General features: G+C 39.0%; 1 protein-coding gene across 5 annotated transcripts in view; it reads right to left on the reverse strand.

Moving 5' to 3' along the window:
* RAPH1 (Ras association (RalGDS/AF-6) and pleckstrin homology domains 1) overlaps positions 1–22802 on the reverse strand; it is a 104060-nt gene that overhangs the window by 34997 nt on the left and 46261 nt on the right. For 2 of the 5 annotated variants that reach the window (XM_034954902.3, XM_034954907.3), the window contains exons 3-6: positions 22357–22462; positions 20736–21241; positions 8221–8301; positions 1386–1460 (exon numbers count right to left, since the gene is read on the reverse strand). In XM_034954902.3, the coding sequence (XP_034810793.1) occupies positions 1386–1460; positions 8221–8301; positions 20736–21241; positions 22357–22462 (768 nt within the window). The remainder of the gene's footprint in view (positions 1–1385; positions 1461–8220; positions 8302–20735; positions 21242–22356; positions 22463–22802) is intronic. The other 3 variants (XM_034954905.3, XM_034954904.3, XM_034954906.3) reach the window with 3 other exon arrangements.

Below are 22802 nucleotides of genomic sequence, written 5' to 3' on the forward strand. Positions count from 1 at the left end.
AAATGGGTGAGCTCAGTAAATCCTACAGATTAACACAAGCTTCATTAGAAATTGGAGACATTAAATGAGAAGAAAGGTAGCAAAGATGATCAGAGGGCTTAAACCTGATAATTAGAAGAATGTCAGCATCCTAAACAGAAACAGAAAAGATGACAACAGATATAAATTATGGAGCCCAGGGATAATGTAGGTAAGTAGGCTAAACACCTGTGGGATTTAAGGTGCTTGTAAGATGTTGGTGATCTTCTAGGAAATGCCTAACAGCTGTTTGGAAATGTGCTCTTGGGAGACAGATCCATCTAGAATAGAGATCCTAGCTGAAGATACAAGTGTGGACTCTAGGGAAAGAGTAAATAGAGAACGAAGAGGGGAGAGCTGAGGAAAAAGGAAAAAGAGCTAGACTTAGACTTCTACACTGACCAGCTTAGACTTCTACACTTCCCTGATCTTTAAATTTCTACCACCAGTCATAGATCTGCTTTAAAAAGAGAAACTCAGGGTAGAGAAAGGGTCCCACTGCTGACTTTGTTAAAGGGTCTTTTCTTTGAGCTGCTTCTTGGGGAGATTTTCATTTTGGTCTACCATCTTCTTTCATAAATGTACAAGGTTAGAAAGAAATTAAAGCAAACAAACCTCAGATACAATAACAACAACTTAGGGACATTACCCATAACTATGTATATTTTTCAGAAATATGTCTGATATTCTTGAATTTAACATTATTTAAATAAGCTAATGAAATAAAAACATGACTTAAAAAGAGGTAGAAAGCAACTCAGCTTCCCTACTGTATTATTCCCTAGTTAATGATGACAATGGCTAAAATATTTCAAATGGATATAAAATACCAGCCCAGTGAAAATCTGGCTGGACTGATTCAAAACATTCCAAGGGCAGAGAACCGGGCAATTAAAATTGCAGCTTCCTCTTCCAATTTGACTAAGTTAATATTAACTAAGATTCTGTTTATATGAGTAAATGTTTTAACTAAATGAGGAGGTGATAATATAAACAAGAACTAGGAAGCAAAGTTTGCTAAAGAAACCCAGAGTATGGACAACCATTAGCAGTAAAAGTTACAATTAAAGCAATGTTTTTTAGACTTTAAAATGCAACAGTGTTAAACTAGAAAAAGTGCAACATACTTGGGAAGACTATTAGGCATTTACAAAAGTTTAAAAACTAGTGAAAATTACTGAAAATATTTTGTACTCTCAATATTGCCTGACAGTCATTAAGATCAGTAAATACCATCTGTAAAAGAAAAAGTATATTAATGACAAAGATGCTAGAGTAAGAAAATAATAAGAGCATGATCAAAAACAGAAATCATATTCTACCTACAAGGCAGTAAATAGTTACATGCATGTGGAAAGAAGTATCACCTTGGTCAGCAAATGAGAAGGTTTTCCTGCAATGTTTCTCAGAAGAAGGGAGGTTTCCCTGTCCAGATAGGAGTGCTTGTTCAGAAAAGAGAAAAACAAACAAAAAAAGGCAATAACAGAAGTCAGTGGAGGTTTTATGTGTTTAAAACATAAAGTAGACAAAGCAAGAATGATTCTCTATAATTAATCTCATATCTTTTCCCTAAGTTGAGTGAAATATCTCCACAAAGAAAATGTAAAAAAAGAAAAAGAAAAGGAGCAGGGAGGTAAAGACATCATCCGTGCCAGTAGGCGTGTCCCAGCTGACTCCTGCTGATCCCTCCCTCTTTGGGAAAATGGGTAGTACATGCAGACTGCAGAGCCAGTCTGCCTTCTAGGCCAATGCTCATGAATGCTGTGCACAGCACACAAATAAATGAATGTCAGAGACCAATGACTAAACTCCCTTTCTCTTGTTAAAGCCTATGAAGACCTATATAGCTTTAAATAGTATATTTCGGTTAGAATAAGACGACATCATTTTTAAAAGCTTATCCAAGTATTTCTGATCAATTCAATGATAGCTGCACCAAGACGAAAAATATCCATCAATATTTTGCCTAATGGACACACCTGTTTTCAGTAAAACTTTATTAACCCACTCATTATTATCAGAATAAAAATAGGAGTATACTGCACAGTAAAGAATTTGCAGAGCAAATGAATGACATGAACGAAATATTCAGAAGTGTCACACACTTAAATTAATTCAAGTAACTGTTTTCGTGAAAATAATTTGTAAATGGCACGGTCCCTATCATTCTCCCCTTAACTTTTCAGTAACATGTTGTAAGATAAGTTAATACAATTGTATTTCATTTATCCTTAAATTGTAGTTGTTTTGATATATACATGTAATTTGGACTGGCCTCTCATGAAAAAATCCCAAATTAGTATTTAACAGTACATAGTTACTTATCACCATTTTAAAAAATGTACAATACAGCTGAGTAAAAGTATAGAAAATATTGTTATATTTTATAAATCTAAATATAGGTTAAGTTATTCTTGGAAATTCTTTGGAAAGAAACTAATGCAAACAAATACTAGGGCAGCACCCCCTATAAGAAAGTACATGGCCCCTAGCACTTTGGGAGGCCAAGGCAGGCAGATCTCTTGAGGTCAGGAGTTTAAGACCAGCTTGGTCAACATGGTGAAACCCCGTTTCTACTAAAAATACAAAAATTAGCCGGGTGTGCTGGCAGGAGCCTGTAATCCCAGCCACTCAGCAGGCTGCTGCAGAAGAATCGCTTGAACTTGGGAAGCAGAGGTTTCAGTGAGCTGAAATTGTGCCATTGCACTCTAGCCTGGGCGACAAGTGAAACTCTTGTCTCAAGAAAAAAAAAAAGTACATACACGGTCATAGATAAAATACACTACTTCAAGATTAAAAACATGTTACAGAAGACAATATAATCTTTGCTCACATCTATACTATGTTAAGTTTGCTATATGGTATTTTATTGCCTGCATTTTTAAAGCTGTGTTTTAATGCAAGGTAAACTTTATAAGCATACCTGCCCCTCTCACCCATTCCTTATTTAAAAAAAAAAAAAGAAACCTAAGGTCCAATTTTTTTAATTGGACATATTCATCAAGATTAGCACTAACAAAGTCAAACAATAACAAGAAGATAGAGAACTATCCCTAGGTCCTCATTTAACTAGATTGTGTAGTCCTCCTAAAGGTAAGACTGATTGGCTCCTCCATAAAGACACTAGGTAAGTAGTAATTTCTGAAAATTCAATTTAGTTTGAGGTTAATGTACAGCCAAGGAGGAGGGAGGGAATTGGGAAAAACAAAGAACAAAAAGCACAATTTGTAAGAGTAGCCATTCTTTGGTTTCTTTAGTTCTTTTTTTTTTTTTTTTTTTTGAGACAGAGTCTCCCTCTCTCACCCAGACTGGAGGGCAGTGGCGTGATCTCAGCTCACTGCAACCTCTGCCTCCCAGCTTCAGGCGCTTCTCCTGCCTCAGCCTCCTGAGTAGCTGGGATCACAGGCACGGGCCACCACACTCGGCTAATTTTGTATTTTTATTAGAGACAGAGTTTCGCCATGTTAGCCAGGCTGGTCTTGAATTCCTGACCTAAGGTGATCTGCCCGCCTTGGCCTCCCAAAGTGCTGAGATTATAGGCGTGAGCCACTGTGCCCAGCCACGTTTCTTTACTTCTCTAATAAACTTGCTTTCACTTAAAAATAAAAGAGCAACTATAACTTTCATTGCTCTTATTCCCATTCATTTTTAGCTATTCAAATATAATGGGTAAACATGTACTGCTACACAATTACTATGTAAAACATATAACATGTATTTCAAGAAATTACTTTCTTGAAAACTTACTGTATTTATCTTATAAAAGTTACTTTTTTAGAAAAATTATCTCCAAGTGAGTAGATTATCTATATTCAGATAATTATATTTCAAATTTAAAAAAATAAAATCTGCCTCAGGCCATCAAAACAAACTATGATTTGGTAAATGTAATTCCAAACATCAAATTCAAACTTAATTCTTAAAAACACAAGATTTAATCAGTTCTCAAACTCATGACCTCAAGACTTCAAGTCACCAAAAAACTGATAATTTGGTTAAGTATGAGGCAATGATATTTAATTGTATCTGTTTAATGACACAGAAATAGAAGTCCATTTTGAAATATTAAGATATTCAAATAGCTTAAAATAAAAAGAGGGTAATCATTATGGTTGGTGGTCCCAAAATATGCCACATTCAAAAAATGAGACCACAAACAATAGTTAAACATGATCATAAATTATATCCTGCATGGATGGTTACGTAGCTATTCACTATTTAGTTACTAGCAGAAACAACAAACATGTAGAAACCCGAAGCAGCAAACTCCACTGGGCATGGTGGCTTGAACTGTAATCCCAGCTACTCAGGAGGCTCAGATAGGAGGACCACTTGAGCCCAGGAGCTGAAGGCTGCAGTGAGCTAAGATTATGCCACTGCATTCCAGCCTGGGCAACAGAGCGAGACCCTGTCTCAAAAAATAAAGTATCTTCTTCCAACTGGTACCAGTCATAACACTGATCCTAGAATTCCTTGCTCTTCAGAAAAAAGGGGCAGGGGTGGGGTGAAACTGGTTACTGGAAGGATGCAAGAGGGATGAGAAGAGTGGTGCACAGCTGAAGGACTAAGGAGAGTAAATTATGTAGTTTTAAAACTACATAATTTCTACCAGGGCCTTATTATCAGTGAAACATTTTAAACTGCAGAAATTGTGGTTTTGGTTCAGAAACAAGTTGTATATTTTTCACCCTTGATTACAGGGGAAAAAAATCAGTGCTGTGTCTTTGTGGGTTGCTCTGCTATGGAGATCTTACTGTAACTGAGTAAGGCCATTCTGTTTAGAAATATATTTTAAACGTTTAATTAAAAAAAAAATTATGGTTTGGGCATGGCATCCAATCAGGCTTCAGTCTTGGTTTATGTTGTGAGTTAACAAAAATGCATACAGCTTCATATAAACAGGGCCTTCTTATATTTTCTTTTATTTACCAACTATAGACACAAAGTCAAGAGCTTATTTTCAATCCATTTTATTGATTTATTTTATTTCTCTGTTTTCCTCTTCATGTATTCAACCATTTTTTAGGCTCCAACTTTTGAGTGTGGAACCATGCCAGCATTAGAGATGCAAAGGTGACCAAGATGGGCATTCCTTGCCTCACAGAATGTAGTCTAAATAGGGAGATGCAGACCAACTTGCAACTACAAAACAGTGTGTTAAGTGGTAGGTGAGCAAGGAGACGGGTATCTAACCCCAAATTAGCGGCTTAATAAAGTAATTCTGAAAAAGCTACAGTCCTGGAGGATGATTAAGAGGCTGCTGGGGTCGCGGTGTGAGGGAGTGTGGCAGGGTAGAAAGAGGGCAAAGGGATATTTGAGACCAGTGGTTCTCAAAAGAGGGTAGCTCTGTCCTCAAGCAGGAATTTCAGAAAATGTTGAGGACATTCTGGGCTGCCACAATGAAGAGGAGAGGGAGAGTTACTGGTATTTACTAGGAAGTCGAAAATGCAAGATGCCTTGCAAGCATGGTACAATGTCAATAACAATAAAAGTCCCACATTCCACAATTGTTAAATGTCCTTACACGGAGAGTCGTAGAGATGGGAAATCTTGCTTATAACAATCTGAGCTTAGAATCTAATTTCATTTTACACCTAAAAAGTATTTTTGCATAATTTTAATACTGAATGAATTTTCCAGGATGCTATTACCCTCTAAAATAAATGGAAAGAAGTCTGCACTTTCTTTTGTTCTGAGCTTACAAACAGCTGTTCATAATGTTGGAAAATAATTTCACCAATGGAAAACTAGCTTGAAGTAAGAGTTGCCAGTACCACAACTGGCAGTGTACACTCTGTCACATGCCAGTAAATGATAGGAGATATTTGGAATTCCTTTGAACAGAATTAAAAGCAAAATAATATTAAATTAGTGAAAACATGAAATCAACGTTATTAGTAAAAATTGTTTTAAAATATTTCATACTACTGTTGTCATATTTAAAATACATAGCACAGAAGGCCGGGAGTGATGGCTCATGCCTGTAATCCCACCACTTTGGGAGGCTGAGGCAGGTGGATCACCTGAGGCAAGGAGTTCAAGACCAGCCTGGCCAACATGGCAAAACGCCATATCTACCAAAAATACAAAAATTAGCCAGGTGTGGTGGCGCACACTTGTAGTCCCAGCTACTTGGGAGGCTGAGGCGGGAGAATCGTTTGAACCCAGGAGGCAGAGATTGCAGTGAGCCGAGATGGCACCACTGTACTACAGCTTGAGCAGCAGAGCAAGACTCCATCTTAAAGAAATAAAATATGGCCGGGCGCAGTGACTCATGCCTGTAATCCCAGCACCTTGGGAGGCCGAGGCGGGAGGATCACAAGGTCAGGAGATCAATACCATCCTGGCTAACATGGTGAAACCCCGTCTCTACTAAAAATACAAAAAATTAGCTGGGTGAGGTGGCGGGCGCCTGTAGTCTCACCTACTTGGGAGGCTGAGGCAGGAGAATGGCGTGAACCTGGGAGGCGGAGCTTGCAGTGAGCCAAGATCGCGCTACTGCACTCCAGCCTGGGTGACAGAGCGAGACTCCGTCTCAAAAAAAAAGAAATAAAATATATAGCATGATGAAAAATCTACAATGTAAAAAAAATCAGATATCAAATGATTACTACCATCTCATCCCACATTATAACACTGAAATTATTTTGTCATTACAATTATAAATAATCTTATCTCATTTGCAAGAATTTTACATGCTCCCATTTTCTCTACTTGCCTATAAACTGTCTCAGCACATTATCCCTACTTCAATTAAGATTATTTCCCTTTTTCTCATAGTATATACAAGTATGTCATTATCTGCTATCACTTATAACATGTTTCAGTTCTGGGGTCCACTCATATTTCTGTTCTTTTTCCTACACTTCTTGTATAAAAAAAAAAAAAAAAGCCTTCTGATCTCACTTCTCTTAAACCCAAAGTTCTTGATTATAGGTAGGTGTAAGGTTTGACTACTTCATTATGTCTTTTAATAGTGGCAGCTAAACATTTACATACTAAAACAGATATATTATTTATTATAAATTACTTTTTCATTATTTCTCCTTCATAGGTGTTGGGGCATTACATTCATATAAAAAAGTAGGTATGTAAGTAGGTTATATTATTTACAAATTTCACTTGGACAGTAAAGATGGTGTTAGAAATCATCACAAAGGTAATTTAAAATTTTGTTAGCCACATTAATTTTAAAAAGTATAAAAAGAAAAAACTGAAATATTCATATATTTTAGTTAACCAAAAATATCCAAAATTTTAACAAGTAATAAATACAAATAAATTTTGTTGTTTTTGTTTTTTTGAGTCTTGCTCCATCACTCAGGCTGGAGTACAGTGGTGTGATCTTGGCTCACTGTTATCTTGGCTCACTGCAGCCTCCGCCTCTTGGGTTCAAGCAATTCTTCTGCCTCAGCCTCCTGAGTAGCTGGGATTACAGGCATGTGCCACCAAGCCTGGCTAATTTTTGTATTTTTAGTAGAAATGGGGTTTCGTCATGTTGGCCAGGCTGGTCTTGAACTCCTGGCCTCAAGTAATCTGCCCACCTCGGCCTCCCAAAGTGCTGGGATTACAGGTATGAGCCAACACACCCGGCCACGAGATTTTTTTTACATTTTTGTTTCATAGTAAGTCTTTGAAGTCCAGTATGTATTTTATCCTTACAGCACACCACAATTCGGATTAACCACATTTTAAATATTTAATAGGCACACGTGGCTAGTGGCTACCGTATGGGACAGTACACCTCTGAAGCATCCAGATTTGCCAACCATGGCAAATGGCATGGCAAAAAAAAGACCAAAGAATAAATTTTTTTAAGAAAGAAACTAGGCTTTCAGTTAAGCATCAGTGCAGAAGAATCATTCCATTTGGTAGCTCTGCTGTAAAGAACAATTCAATTTGTTAGTATCTTAAGAAATTTACAAAAGCCCTTAGTTTCAGAATAAAGAAGGCATGTTGTTTCAGGTTCTAATACAAAAATCATCTATATCAATTATGCTACCACCTACATAATCATACCAGGAGTATTAATATTCAGTTGTACCATATCTAAAGTTGCTTATTTGTTTTTGCTAATTTATTAAGTTTGGTTTAATTTTTATTTGAAAAACTGAAGTTATATGAAAAGGTTTCATCATTTGGAGGTCTAATGAATGCATTCCTCTTCATTAAGTCATGCCATGGCATGTTTATAGAACTTACAGGTGTCAGCTCAGCCTGTTCTTCTGTGAAGTCAATATGACGCTTGGCCTGCTTGCTGGAACATCTCAGAGAAATAGCATGCTGTGAAAATGCAGTAAGGAAGAAAATGATAGGTAAAGGAGGTGAAACGGGCAGTTCTCATTACCATGCAGGAAGAGAAAAAGATCAATGAAGTGAAACAAAACAGTAATGAAACAAAATAGTAATGAAAAGTTGCATGCAATTACCTTTCATTCTCTTATATGCAAAAATTATGAAGGTAAGACCCAGATGATCCTAACCCTTGATAATTTAAGGATAACCTCACTCCACTTCTGGATAGTAGAGTTCTATGAAATAATTGTGCAGAAACATTATGTCTAATACCAATTCATGCTAACAAACCTCAACTGGTCCTTAACCACTGTTTGGCAGTGCTCTTATTAATTTTTCCCCTTATGTTATACCTGTTCTAAGTCTCTATGTTCTTCAAGCTTCTAGCTTCCCTCTTCCCTCTCTTCATATGACTGCACTTCCCTCCATGTGAGAAAGCTACATCCATTTATCATGAGGATCTTCATCATTAGAATGTACCTTGTAATTATACCCATATTTTTATCCTCCCCTCGAATTCTAGATGAATAATGTCTTTTGTTTCCCCTCCCAAAGCTAAGCATGTTCTAGATCCCATTCATTTCCCCCTCCTAAAGAGAAAGTATCTTTAGTCTCTGATACTCAACTAATCAGTACATTGGGGGTGAGGAGAACAGGAAAATGTTCAATTCTTCTGGGTACCCTCCTCTTGTTAAACTGTTTCTCCTCTCCACTGCCAAATTCCCTGAATTCATGCTAGAAGGTGCCTCCTCCACTTCCCAGCCACTCATTTTTCCCTTAATTTCTTGCAATTTCTTCCCTAAAGCCTTCATCCTTTGAGTTATAATGTATTCTGTAATTCATTCTCAAAGTCATCAATAACTTTTTTTTTTTTTTTTTTTTGAGACGGAGTCTTGCTCAGTCGCCCAGGCTGGAGTGCAAGTGGCACGATCTCAGCTCATTGCAAGCTCCACCTCCTGGGTTCACGCCATTCTCCTGCCTCATCCTCCCGAGTAGCTGGGACTACAGGCGCCTGCCACCAAGCCCGGCTAATTTTTCTGTATTTTTAGTAGAGACGGGGTTTCACAGTGTTAGCTAGGATGGTCTCAATCTCCTGACCTCGTGATCCGCCCTCCTTGGCCTCCCAAAGTGCTGGGATTACAGGCACGAGCCACCGAGTCCGGCTTGTCATCAAGAACTTTTTAACCAAAAAGGTTTTCTCTCTTTTCCATCATAGTTCCTACCACACTGTACCAAAATCACTTGTTTGGTTGTCTATATCCTCCCCTCCATCCCTCCATACAATAAATTATCACTTCATAAGGACATCATTTTTTGTTTTTTTGTTTTTCTTTTTTGAGATGGAGTCTCACTCTGTCGCTCGGGCTGGACTGCAGTGGCACGATCTCAGCTCACTGCAATCTCTGCAATTTTCCTGCCTCAGCCTCCTGAGTAGCTGGGATTACAGGCACCCGCCACCGCACCTGGCTAGTTTTGTACTTTTAGTGGGGATGGGATGTCACCATGATGGTGAGGCTGGCCTTGAACTCCTGACCTCAAGTGATCTGCCCACCTCCACCTCCAAAAGTTCTGGGATTACAGGCGTGAGCCACTGCACCCAGCCAACATTGTGTATTATATTCCAGTTTTATCCCTTACACCCCACCACAGTGCCCTAGGCACTCAAATATTTACAGAATATATGAATAACTTTCTGCTTGGCCTGCATGCCACATGCTTGGCCAGACCAAGATTGTTTTTGTTTTTCCCTGTGTATTTTCTCATTAAGCATATTCTGTTTCAATTACTACATCAACAGGAGGCCTATCAAATCTATACTGCCAATAACCCTGTTCTTAGGAAACAGATACTGAAGTATTAACGAATATACAGGAATGATAAACGTAACCAACTCTCAAATGATTCAGGAAAAATAAATATAGACACAGAAAAATAATGTGGTAAAATGTTAAAAATTACTGAATCTGGCTAATGAATTTCATGAGTTCTTTGTACTATTCTTTAAAGGTTTTGTAAGTATAATATTATTTCAAAATAATTTTTTTAAAAAAAATCTATTCTTTCTGGACTCAATCTTGCACAAGTGTCCATTATATTTCCAAATGCTTACTGGCTAAACTTTCTAAAAGCCTAAATCTGGGCTGGGCACGGTGGCTCACGCCTGTAATCCCAGCCCTTTGGGAGGCTGAGGCGGGCGCATCACTTGAGGTCAGGAGTTCAAGAACAGCCTGGCCAACATAGTGAAACTCCATTTCTACTGAAAATACAAAAATAGCCAGGGGTGGTGACTCGTGCCTGTAGTCCCACCCAGCTACTCCGGAAGCTGAGGCAGAAGAATTGCTTGAACCCTGAGGCCAGAGGTTGCAGTGAGCCGAGATGGCGCCACTGTACTCCAGCCTGGGCAACAGAGCAAGACTGACTCAAAAAAAAAAAAAAAAAATTAAATCTGAAGTATTCAACAAGAGATGATTGCCTATGTTACATATAAAACAGTATGACGGAATACTATAGCTATTATTCAGTGTACCCTTACCAGAAAAGGATATATGTGAAGTGACAAAAACAATACAAAATAGTAAATAAACAAAGATTAAAAATTTAGGTTACATTAACATGAATAAAAAGGGATTATAGAATAATATAGCTTTTTAATATTAGGTCTATTTCCATAAAGTACTTATTTTCTTACCAAAAAATATTATCTGCTCCAAGTCTAATATTTACTTACTCTTTATCACTACGTTCATAAATCTAAAAGCTGTGCTCAAAATACGTAACAAAAATGTCCAGTGAGTCTCCCATGGGGAAAAAAATGAATTTAAAGGTCAATTCTCTGTATAAATTTTGCTGTACATTTTCTGAGTTTTGAAAACTTTCATTTGTATTACAAAGTGTTGCGTCATTTGTGTTTGATAAAAACTTTCTATCAATCTTATAAAAACTCACCACAAATCTCTGCAAAGTAAGTTATGAATCACTACTTTCTTGAACTGAATCTGTAACATGTTAAAACAAAGTGCCATTTACAAGCCAGAGTCCTTGGGGTTGGGGTGGGAATGCACATATTAAAAAGCATTGATCTGGCTAGGAGCAGTGGCTCATGCCTGTAATCCCAGCACTTTGGGAGGCCCAGGCGGGTGAATCACTTGAGGTCAGGAGCTCGAGACCAGCCTGGCCAACAGGGCAAAACGCCGTCTCTAAAAAATTATAAAGACAGGCCGGGTGTGGTGGTGCGCGCCTATAGTCACAGCTACTAGGGAGGCTGAGACACGAGAATTGCGTGAACCCAGGAGGTGGAGGCTGCAGTGAGCTGAGATTGCACCACTGCACTCCAGCCTAGGCAAAAGAGCAAGACCCTGTCTCAAAAAATAAATAATAAAAAATAAAAAAAGTAAAAACCATTTATCTGAACACAGGAGCCAAACCATTATAAAGAAATGGCCTTGTACCAAAGTAGTGGTTACAAATAAAACACTTCCTTGTGATAGCTAACACTTTAGATTACAACTGGAAAGAAGTGGAGGCTTATGACCACTCATTAGTGTTTCAATAAAATAGATTTCCATCATCTTTACTGACACACATATGCATTTTCCACAAATAGTATGTTGAAAGTAAGTATAGCATGATGGTTAAGAATGGAAACCCTGGTGCTAGAGTGCCTGGGTTCAAGCCCCAGCGTGGCCATTTATTGGCAAGGTGATTCTGGGCCTATCATTTAATCTGTTTCCTCACGTGTAAAATCGGGGTACTCACAGCATTGATCTTCAAAGGTTGGTATAAAAATTATGAATGATTAATATTACTACGAAGAGTGTGAACCTGCCAGCCCTCATCTTAATTTTATTTAAGCTTTATTTAGTTTAGAGCTAGAGTTTACCTTAATTTTCCTTAAAATATTTAAAAAAAATACAAAAACACCACAAGATGGGGATACTATTACATACATCTCTTTGCCTTTTTCTCTCCTGCCCATGTAGTTAGTTCTGTATCTAGGTCCGGCTCTGAGAGCACTGGCCAGTCTACTCGTCTTGATTTTCCTTCAGTTCTGTGATGAAGTAGCATGATATGGTGGTATGAGCTCTACAACCAGTATGTTTGGGTTCAAACCCTTGGGCAAGTTATTTAGTCACTCTCTACCTCTGTTCCTTCCATTGTAAAAGAGGGATAACCATGCCCTCCACAAGGTGTTGGGCTCTGCACAATGTGTGTTAAGACATAAAGCACAATGGCTAACAGAACAAGCACTCAATTTTTCTATTTTGCCCCCTTTTCTCTTTATTCTACTCTCCTTCTACTGGATATTATATAGCCGGTAAATCTGTAAATGTTTTTAAAACTATTTCTTTTTGTTTTATAGCCCCTATTCATTTTAAATAGATGAATATATATATATATACACACATATTTTTTTTTGAGATGGAGGCTCGCTCTGTCACCCAGGATGGAGTACAGTGGCATGATCTTGGCTCACTGCAACCTCCACCTCCTAGATTCAAGTGATTCTCCTGCCTCAGCCTCCCGAGTAGCTGGAATTACAGGTGTCTGCCACCACGTCAGGCTAATTTTTTTTTTTTTTTTTTGTATTTTTAGTAGAGACGGGGTTTCACCATGTTGGCCAGGCTGGTCTCGAACTTCTGACCTCAAATGATCCGCCCACCTCAGCCTCCCAAAGTATTAGGATTACGGGCGTGAGCCACTGCACCAGGCCACATGAATATATTTCTAGTATTGTCTAAAAAAAAGGTCCTTTACCAGCCCTCCACAAACCCAAAACAAAAACAGACCTAAACCTAAAGATGCTTTTTACTTCTGCAGAAAACACACACACACACACACACACACACACACACACACACACAGATTTCCAAGAAACACCAACAATAAGAGTCAAGGCATATGTGCCAGTGATTATTGGGGGGGGGGGTTATTTGAAATATGTTTGTGTGAATTAGGCTTTTCCCCTGGATTTCACTAAATCTTCAGCCTCTTTTTTCATCTGATACCTATTCCTTTATTTTATTTTATTTTACTTTTTGAAACTGAGTCTTGGTGTCGCCCAGGCTGGAGTACAGTGGCATCATCTCAGCTCACTGCAACCTCTGCCGCCCAGGTTCAAGTGATTCTCCTGCCTCAGCCTCCCAAGTAGCTGGGATTACAGGTGCCCGCCACCATGCCTGGCTAATTTATGTATTTTTAGTAGAGATGGGGTTTCACCATGTTAGCCAGGATGGTCTGATACTCATGACCTCAGGTGATCCGCCTGTCTTGGCCTCCCCAAGTGCCGGGATTACAGGCGTGAGTCACTGTGCCAACCTTACCTATTCCTTTAAATTTAGCAAAAGGTTTTGCTGAATCTTAAGAAAACTTGATGATTATGTATATTATGATGAAAAAAATCCTTTGAATTTGCTATAAACTAATAGCTTTACAAAGTATTTTCATTTTAAAAATACACTGTCATGTATAAAATTCCAAATTCCAAATTAAATGGGCATGATATTGTATGCCTGAGGACCCAGCTACTCAGGAAACTGAGGCAGGAGGATCCACTGAACACAGGGAGCAGAGGTTACAGTGAGCCAAGATGGCACCACTGCACTCCAGCCTGGGTGACAGAACGAGAATCTGTCTCAAAAAAACAAAACAAACAAAACAAAAAAAAAAAAAATTAAAAAGGTAATAATATGGCAGAGTAAGGGGAGCTCCATTTTTAAATAGCATAATCAAAGAATGCCTCAATAAGAAAGTGACATTTGAGCAAATTCCAGAAGGTAGCTAGGAGAATGTTACACAGAAGACTGGGGAAAGGCGTCTGGGCAGGGTTGAATAAGTGCAAAGGCTAAGAGGCAGGCTCTGGCTACTGGCTGAGAACAAGTATGGGACAGTATGGCTAGTGGGGTAAGGGACAGAAGGAAGAAAAATAGGTGGTAATGGGAAAGCAGATCAGGCAGGGCTTTATAGGCATTATAGGGGTTTGAGCTATACCTTGAGATGCAAAGCCTTTAGGTTTGAAAAGAGATGATCTGACTTATCTTTCAAAAGGATCACTCTGGCTGCAGTGTGGATGATAGACTGTTAAGGGAGAAAGGTGAATGCAGAAAGACCAGAAGGAAGCCTATTCAAAAATCTAAATCAAGATGATGTTGGCTTGGTGGCAGTGAAGGCGGTGAGAAGTGATCACATTCTAGACATATTCTGAAGATAAGGCCAACAGAATTTGCTGCTGGATTGAAAGGGAGGTAGAAAGAAAATAAGTAGATAAAGACTCCAAGGAGTTTGCTTGATGAACTAGACGGATGGAATATCCATTATTTGAGATAGAGAAGACAGTGGAAGAAATAAGTTTGAAGAGAAAGAGCAGGACTTTAGGTTTAGACCAGTTAAATTTGAGCAATCTATTTATGATGGTTAATTTTAGGTATCAACTTCATTGGATTAAGGAATACCTAGAGAACTGGTAAAGCATCTGGGTATGTCTGTGAGAGTGTTTCCAGAGGAGATGGTGTGTGAACCAGGACTGAGTGGGCAAGATCCATCCTCATTGTGGGTAGGCACTATCCAATTGACTGAGGGCCCCAGATAGAACAAAAAAGGCAGAGAAAAGGTGATTTCCTCCCTATCCTTCCTAGAGGTGGGACACTCTGCTCCTACTCTTGGATATCAGAACTCCAGGCTCTCCAGTCTTTGTACTGCAGGCCTTATACCAGCAGCCTCCCTTGGGTACCCAGGCCTTCAGCCTAGGACTGATAATTATACCATGGGCTTTCCTGGTTCCGAGGCTTTTTGACTTGGACTAAGTCACACTACCACCATCCTAGGGTCTCCAGCTTGCAGACAGCCTGTCATATGACTTCTCAGCCTTCATAATGGTGTGGGCCAATTTCCATAATAAATCTCCACTCATATCCTATTGGTTCTATCTCTCTGGAGAAATATAATACACAATTAGACATCCAAATAGAGATATTGATTAGAGATGGAATATATGCACCTGGAGTTCAGGAGAGAGGGACTGGCCAAAGATACCTATATTTCCTTGAATCCAAGAAGATTTGATGCTGGTACTTTCTTGATCTTTATTAGAAACTTTCAACAGAAGGACTACATACAACATACTATAACTGCCACCTTGCTGATCGTGACTAACAGGTGCCACACGATTTAAAATGTGGTTTCTCAACCTTGGCTCTATTTTGGGCCAGATAATTATCCTTCATGTGGGCTGTCCTGTGCACTGTAGGATGTTTAGCAGCACCTCTGGCCTCTACCCACTAGATGCCAGTAGTAGCACACGCCCTTGATGGACAACCAAAAATGTTGCATATCCCCAGCAGGACAAAGTAGCCCAAGTTGTGAAGCATTGTTTTACAGGGATTAAAATGGGGGTGGGAAGATGGGGAAAAAAAGCATATGGCTGAGTGGTAACCAATTTAGCAAATCCAAGAGAAGCTGAATGCTGGACCAGCACTGGAGAAAAGCAGAGGAGCACTCAATTTATATCGTGTAACCTCAGAAGTCCTCAGAAGCAAGAGTAGACAGGTGATGGTGAGACTAAAAGCAGGAAGAATGGTTGAAAACACATTTAAGAAAGCAGCTAATTCTCAGATTCCCTCTTTTACTCACTCGCCCACCAGCAGTGGTCTCAGGTACAGATTAACATTCGCTGACAAGACCCAACAGACCATAGCTTGAAGCCAGATTCACTCAGTTCTGAATAAATAAAAAGAGACATGCCATCTTCCGAGGGAGTCCATACAGCTCACCACAGGCCCTTTTTGGGCCCATAAATAGCTCATTGTAAGGGAAAGAGACCACATGGTAAGTGCAGAAAACACCCTGGCTTAGGGAAACTTCATGCTCCATGGGAACCAGCAGTACCTTTTAACAGCCAATGAGGGTAAGTTCCAGGGCCCCTTAAAGAACACGTTCATGCTCATTTATAAGAGTTACACTGCTGGCCAGGTGCAGTGGCTCCCACAGTGTAATCCCAGCACTTTGTGAGGCCGAGGCAGGTGGATCACTTGAGGTCAGGAGTTCGAGACCAGCCTGGCCAACGTGGCGAAACCCTGTCTCCACTAAAAAAAAGAAATACAAAAATTAGCCAGGCGTGGTGGCATGTGCTTGTAATCCCTGCTACTCGGGAGGCTGAGGCATGAGAACTATGTGAACCTGGGAGGCAGAGGTTGCAGTGAGCTGAGGTTGCGCCACTGCATTACAGCCTGGACAACAGAGTGAGACTCTGTCTCAAAAAAAAAAAAAAAAAAAAAAAAAAAAAAAAGAGTTACACTGCACACCACGAAGTCAAGGTCTGTGTCTTTTCATAGGCTAATTTATTCATTCATGGACAGTCTTCCTGGTCCATATACACTCACCAACAGGGGTCAGTTTCACAATAAACAATATTACCTGGAGATATTCTATATTTAATTCTTAATCCAGTATGTGTCCAGGAAAAGAATGCCAGGAGAAGGAAAACCCAAGGTCATTTTCCACAAAGAAAAGGACTCAGGTCTACTGTTAACCCTCTCTACCTAGAGCAGTGGTGATTCTCAATTGGGGGTGGATTTTGTCCTACAAGCAACATGTAACAATGTCTACGGACGTTTTTAGTTGTCACAACTGAAGAAGGTAAATGTGTACTACTGACATCTAGTGTGTACAGGCCAGGGATGCTGCTAAACATCCTACAGTGCATAGGACAGCCACTCACAAAACTATCTAGCCCAAATGTCAATAGTGCTGATAGCTGAGAAACCCTGACCTAGAAGGATTTGATGAAAGTTCATAGACTGGAACAATGGGGACCATCCTCATGTTCCAACCCTTCTTTCCCAAATGGGCTACTAAAACACTGGCAGCCAGCATAGAGGACTGGAAGAATCTTCTCCAGAGAAGCTCACCAGCCTAGGAAAAAAGACCTAAGGATAATCCTGAAGACTACAAAAAAAAAAAAAAAAAGAAAAAGAAATAGAATTTTAAGAAGATGCAATTAATGGAACGCTAATTTGGCTTGAACCAGAGAGATTTAATCAACTGGGAGAAAGTCTGAAGTTGAAACAGTGATCACCATATAGAAAATTAAATATTTTTAAAAATATATTCATTCCAGTGAAAGTAAAATGATATTCCAGAAAGGGGATGTAGTCATAAGAGTATATGGAGGTTAGCAGTAAATTGCAAGTATATAGTCATTTTAATATAAACACTGAATATGAGCTCAATCAAAATATATTTGGAGAATGGAAAAACAGGAAGGGAGAAGTGAGAAGAAGTTGTATATAGACAGCTATACCCTCCATCTTCTGGAGTACAGTGAGAAGTCAATAGGTAACACATACCACTAAAAAGAAAATCAAGAAATGGCAATGTGTATGTAGACTTAATGATAAAGAGGTAAAGTCCCTAAGAATCAGCTAAATGAGCAAAAATTGCTTACCTCTGGAAGCAGAATATGATGTGTATGTGAGTAGAGGATAGTTTTCCGTAACATATCTCATAGAACTATTTAACGCCATGCATGAAAAACTAAAATATTTTTAAAACTGTATTTGCACTTATAGACAATTTGATACATGAGTTCAGGATATTAAGCTTGCCTCAGTTTACTTTATTTGAATCAGAACAGACTAGACCTAGGAAAAAAGCAAATGGAAGCAAGTTCCGGGTTTGTTAAACCACCTTTCTATACTCCTAGGTGAGGCAAAAGAACAGGCTAGCTAGATAAGGCTTTTTAACTCCTTTCCCTGCTATAGTCCTGGTTTACTCACCAAACCTTACATTAAACTCTTATATTAAACATTATACCATTGAGCACTGGTATCTTTGCAGTATTCACAGTGATACCCATGGATACCACTAGATACCATTTGAAGTGCGCTTGCTAGGAGAGAGGAACTTTTCACGTTTTACTTCAATTTGCCCCTATACTGTATGAACTTTTATAATGAGCACATTTTACAGACAGAAAGACAGACATGCATACAGTATTAGAAGATCCTTAATGATTAGTTTATAACTTGTCCCTCACGCATCTTAATCCAACTCAAAATACTGTAAACTGATTGGAAGGAATATCAACATACAAAACAAAGAATGGCCAAGAAAGCACATCCCTAATAAAATATTGCTCATATCCTAGCAGGTAAATCTGAAGGACATGAAATGATACATATTAAGTGGCTGGTGGCTAAATATAATTCCCAGGTATCACAAAATAGAAATCAGTTTTTTTTTCCTTTTTTTTTTGTAGATGGAGTCTTGCTGTCGCCAGGCTGGAGTGCAGTGGCACGATCTTGGCTCACTGCAACCTCCGACTCCCTGGTTCAAGCGATTCTCCTACCTCAGCCTCCCGAGCAGCTGGGATTATAGGCATGCGCCACCACATCCAACTGATTTTTTTTTGTATTTTTAGTAGAGACAGGGTTTCACCATGTTGGCCAGGGTGGTCTCAAACTCCTGACCTCAGGTGATCCGCCCGCCTCGGCCTCCCAAAGTGTTGGGATTACAGGTGTGAGCCACCACGCCCGGCCTAGAAATCAGTTTTCAAGTTCTCTATAGAATATATACCACTTAGATAAGTTTCATTTTAAATAAATGAAAGTTTATTCTTCAGATTGATAAGATTCGCTTTCTTTGAAATAACTCAAGTTTATCTCCAAACCACCATGATTCATACTCCTTTTGTGCTCCACAGTACCAAAAACAAAGCTACGCACATGGGTGGGTACCAAGAGTTACCTACTGATGGAAATTAATCCAAAGAATTAAATAAGTTACGAAAAAAAAATCAATGATGTCAAGTAATAGTTAAAATTCAAGATTTTACTTTAGTACTGATTATTCATAGATTCTTTTATCCCATATTAGAATATTGTCAACACAAGCTTATTGGAAAGGTTGACTTAACTTTGCCCCATTTTTCTTCTTTCTTGCTGCTACCCTATGACAGAATTACCATCTCTTTGATGAAAACAACTCAATAAAGAATTCTCTTTCACCAAACTCAGCTTTTGTTGAACTTGTTATCGCAAATCTATTCCCTATCTTATCCAGTCACACGCTGAAAAAAATTCCATCTTTTAAAAATCTGTTCATGAATAACTTACGGTTCTCTGAACCACCCTATCAGGAAGGCAGATATAGTACTACGAACTCTGGCTGGGCGCAGTGGCTCATACCTGTAACCCCAGCACTTTGGGAGGTGGGCGGATCACAAGGTCAGGAGTTCGAGACCAGCCTGGCCAACATGGTGAAACCCCGTCTCTACCAAAAATACAAAAATTAGCCAGGCATGGTGGCACACGCCTGTAATCCCAGCTACTCAGGAGGCTGAGGCAGGAGAATCACTTAACCCGGGAGGCAAGGTTGCAGTGAGCCAAGATCATGCCACTGCACTCCAGCCTGGGCGACAGAATGAGACTCCGTCTATAAAAAAAAAAAAACAAAAACCTGTTTATAAACAACTTTTGTTCTCTGAACCACCCTATCAGGAAGGCAGATATAGTACTATGAACTCCATTTTACTTGTGAGAAATTGATGTTTAAGAGAATAACTCACTTAAGGTCCCATGGGTAGTGAGTGGCAAGGAAAACTCAGAATCAAGTTTCCTGATTCCACACCTGGTGGCCCTTTCCAATATATCATCATACTGACTCTTCAATAATGAAATGGAGGGCCGGGCACAGTGGCTCACGCCTGTAATCCCAGTACTTTGGGAGGCCAAGGCGGTTGGATCACCTGAGGTCAGGAGTTCGAGACCAGCCTGGCCAACATGGTGAAATCCCATCTCTACTAAAAATATGAAAATTAGCTGGGCATGGTGGTGAGCGCCTGTAATCCCAGCTACACTTGGGAGTCTGAGGCAGGAGAATCACTTGAACCTGGGAGGTAGAGGTTGCAGCGAGCTGAGATCACGCCACTGCATTCCAGCCTGGGCATGAGTTGTACAAGAGTACAAACTCCATCTCAAAGAAAAAAAAGGAGAAAAAAAAAAAAGATAATGAAATGGAGTTAACCCTGTAAACTAGAATCTTGGAGGACCACAATGGTGATATGAGTGTTTTTCTTAAGTTTTACTTTAAATCAACATACATTAAATAACTAAATGGTTTTGTGAATCATTTTAATTTTTCAAATCACGTGAAATGACTCATATTACAATAAAAAATGCCATTCAAGAACTTCCAAATACTATAGTCACGAGAATAAAAAAGAAACTAAATTTCTTCTAAATCATCTTTGTGCCACTACCATATCTGATAATATATTCCTTCTGTACTCTTGAAACCTATCTCAGAAGTATCTTTGACAAATTATAAATGTAGAAGAATTTAAGAAGTTAATTAAAATTAATTATTTTAATATAATTTCTCCTTTATTTTAATAACAAAATACCAGGGAAAAAGTTCTATTTATTTACCTCAGTAATTGGCTGCCCTTGATGTGTCAAATCCAGCTCTTGAGGGCGTGTTACTTTATCAATATCCAAAGAGTCCATGCTGGAGGCTGCAGAAGTGATGCTGGAACGGGAGGAATTACTAATAGAGTGTACTTCAGCATCACTCACTGTGCCTGCTGACGCGGTTCTTCTGTGCTGATTAGTTACTAAGGGTTTAGTATCTTCTAGTACAGATTGCTGAGCAGCCTCATCCATACTCAAAGAGGCCTGTTCTAACTGTGCAGTGACGTCGTCCAAGGAGTAGCTGGCATGGGAAGGTTTAGCTATCCTATTAGATGAAGAAGATAATCCTTTCAAGGTGCCATGTTTCAATGTATGTCGGCTAACAGGCAATTTCTGAGTAGCTTTCGTTTCTGTGATTTGACGCTTACTGTTTCCTGAACCAATGCTGCTGAGCTCCTGCTCTATAGAGCAAAGATCAGCCATCAAGGCATCCAGATCCACAGTCTCTCCGTGATTCAAAGCTTCTGCAATGAACAACACATAATGTTTCCAGAATTTATACATTCTATTATAAATCAGTTAATAAATGCAGATGATGAAGCAAAAGAATATATTTTGTTGGGCCTAAAGCAAATAAAATTAAGTATTTCTGGTTTTTGTTTTAAATTCCAAGAGAAATTTTTAGAAGTACACAGTCCTCCTCTTTTAAGGCTTGTAATAATCAGAGGAGAATAAATTATGAGTTCAAAGACAAAAACACTACAAAAATCTTATACTGTTCCATGGTTTTAACCACATTCCTCCGTGCAACTTTTTACCACAGGCTTCAATATATTGTTAATATGATCAATGCTTTGGTAGAGATGTCAATACTGAAAGAGCTGAGGGCATAAAAAGAGAAGTCAAAAGTCTAAAAAATTACAGACTGACAGGTCAATATTATAAACTTGACTAGGTGGAATACAACAGATAAAGGCCACAGTGGCTGCTTTAAAAATTACTAAGAAGTAACTTCACTGGACTTTAATCCGGTGAGAAAACAATGCAATTAAGTTTGCTGTGGGGTTCCACCTGGGTATGTACTTTGTCAATTATTAATAAAACCAACTATTTTTTAGTTATGTTCTAGTTTGCTTTTTTCTGTGATATTTTCAATTAGTAATATTAATAAAATACACAAATCAAGAAATTTAAGGGCTGGACGCAGTGGCTCACGACTGTAATCCCAGCACTTTGGGAGGCTGAGGCAGGTGGATCACCTGAGGTCAGGAGTTCGAGACCAGCCTGGCCAACGTGGTGAAACTCTATCTCTACTTAAAAAATACAAAATTAGCCAAGTGTGGTTGTGCATGCCTGTAATCCCAGCTACTCGGGAGGCTGGGGCAGGAGAATCGCTTGAACCCGGGAGGCAGAGGTTGCAGTGAGCCGAGACTGTGCCACTGAACTCCAGCCTGGGCGACAAAAGCGAAACTCTGTCTCAAAAAAAGAAAAAAGAAAAGAAAAAAGAAATTTAAGAACTTGGTCAAGTTATGCATGTAGCTTTTATATCGAGTTTTTATATTGGGAATTGCAGTTGTACTGCTCCTACATTATGTGACTTAGCATACTATTTTACATTTTATTTCCAATTACATCTTACCATTCAAGTTGTATATGGAGAAGCGGTAAGAAAAGTTGGCCATGTTTGTTTCCTGGCGAAGAGGAGATCTTTTTACTGGTTCCATGGGCTTGTCAGAATCCAAACTCTTTATAAAAAGAAAGTTTAATAGTCATATTAAATTCAGGTTTCAATAATATAAAAAAGATGAAGTTTGTTTTATGATTAAGTGAACTGCCACACTATAATTAATTAAACCAAAGTTCTCCTAAGTAATAGACTTAAGGAAAAGTATAATTGTATTTCACATTATTATTTTGGTTATACTTATTTCAATCTTTAGATATATGCTTACTTTTTTTTTTGGAGATGAAGTCTCGTCCTGTTACCCAGGCTTAAGTGCCGTGCCACAAGCTTGGCTCACTGCAACCTCCGCCTCCCGGGTTCAAGGGATCCTCCCGAGTAGTTGGGACCATAGGCATGTGCCA

This window comes from Pan paniscus, chromosome 13, assembly GCF_029289425.2.
Source record: "Pan paniscus chromosome 13, NHGRI_mPanPan1-v2.0_pri, whole genome shotgun sequence".
Lineage (NCBI taxonomy): Eukaryota > Metazoa > Chordata > Mammalia > Primates > Hominidae > Pan > Pan paniscus.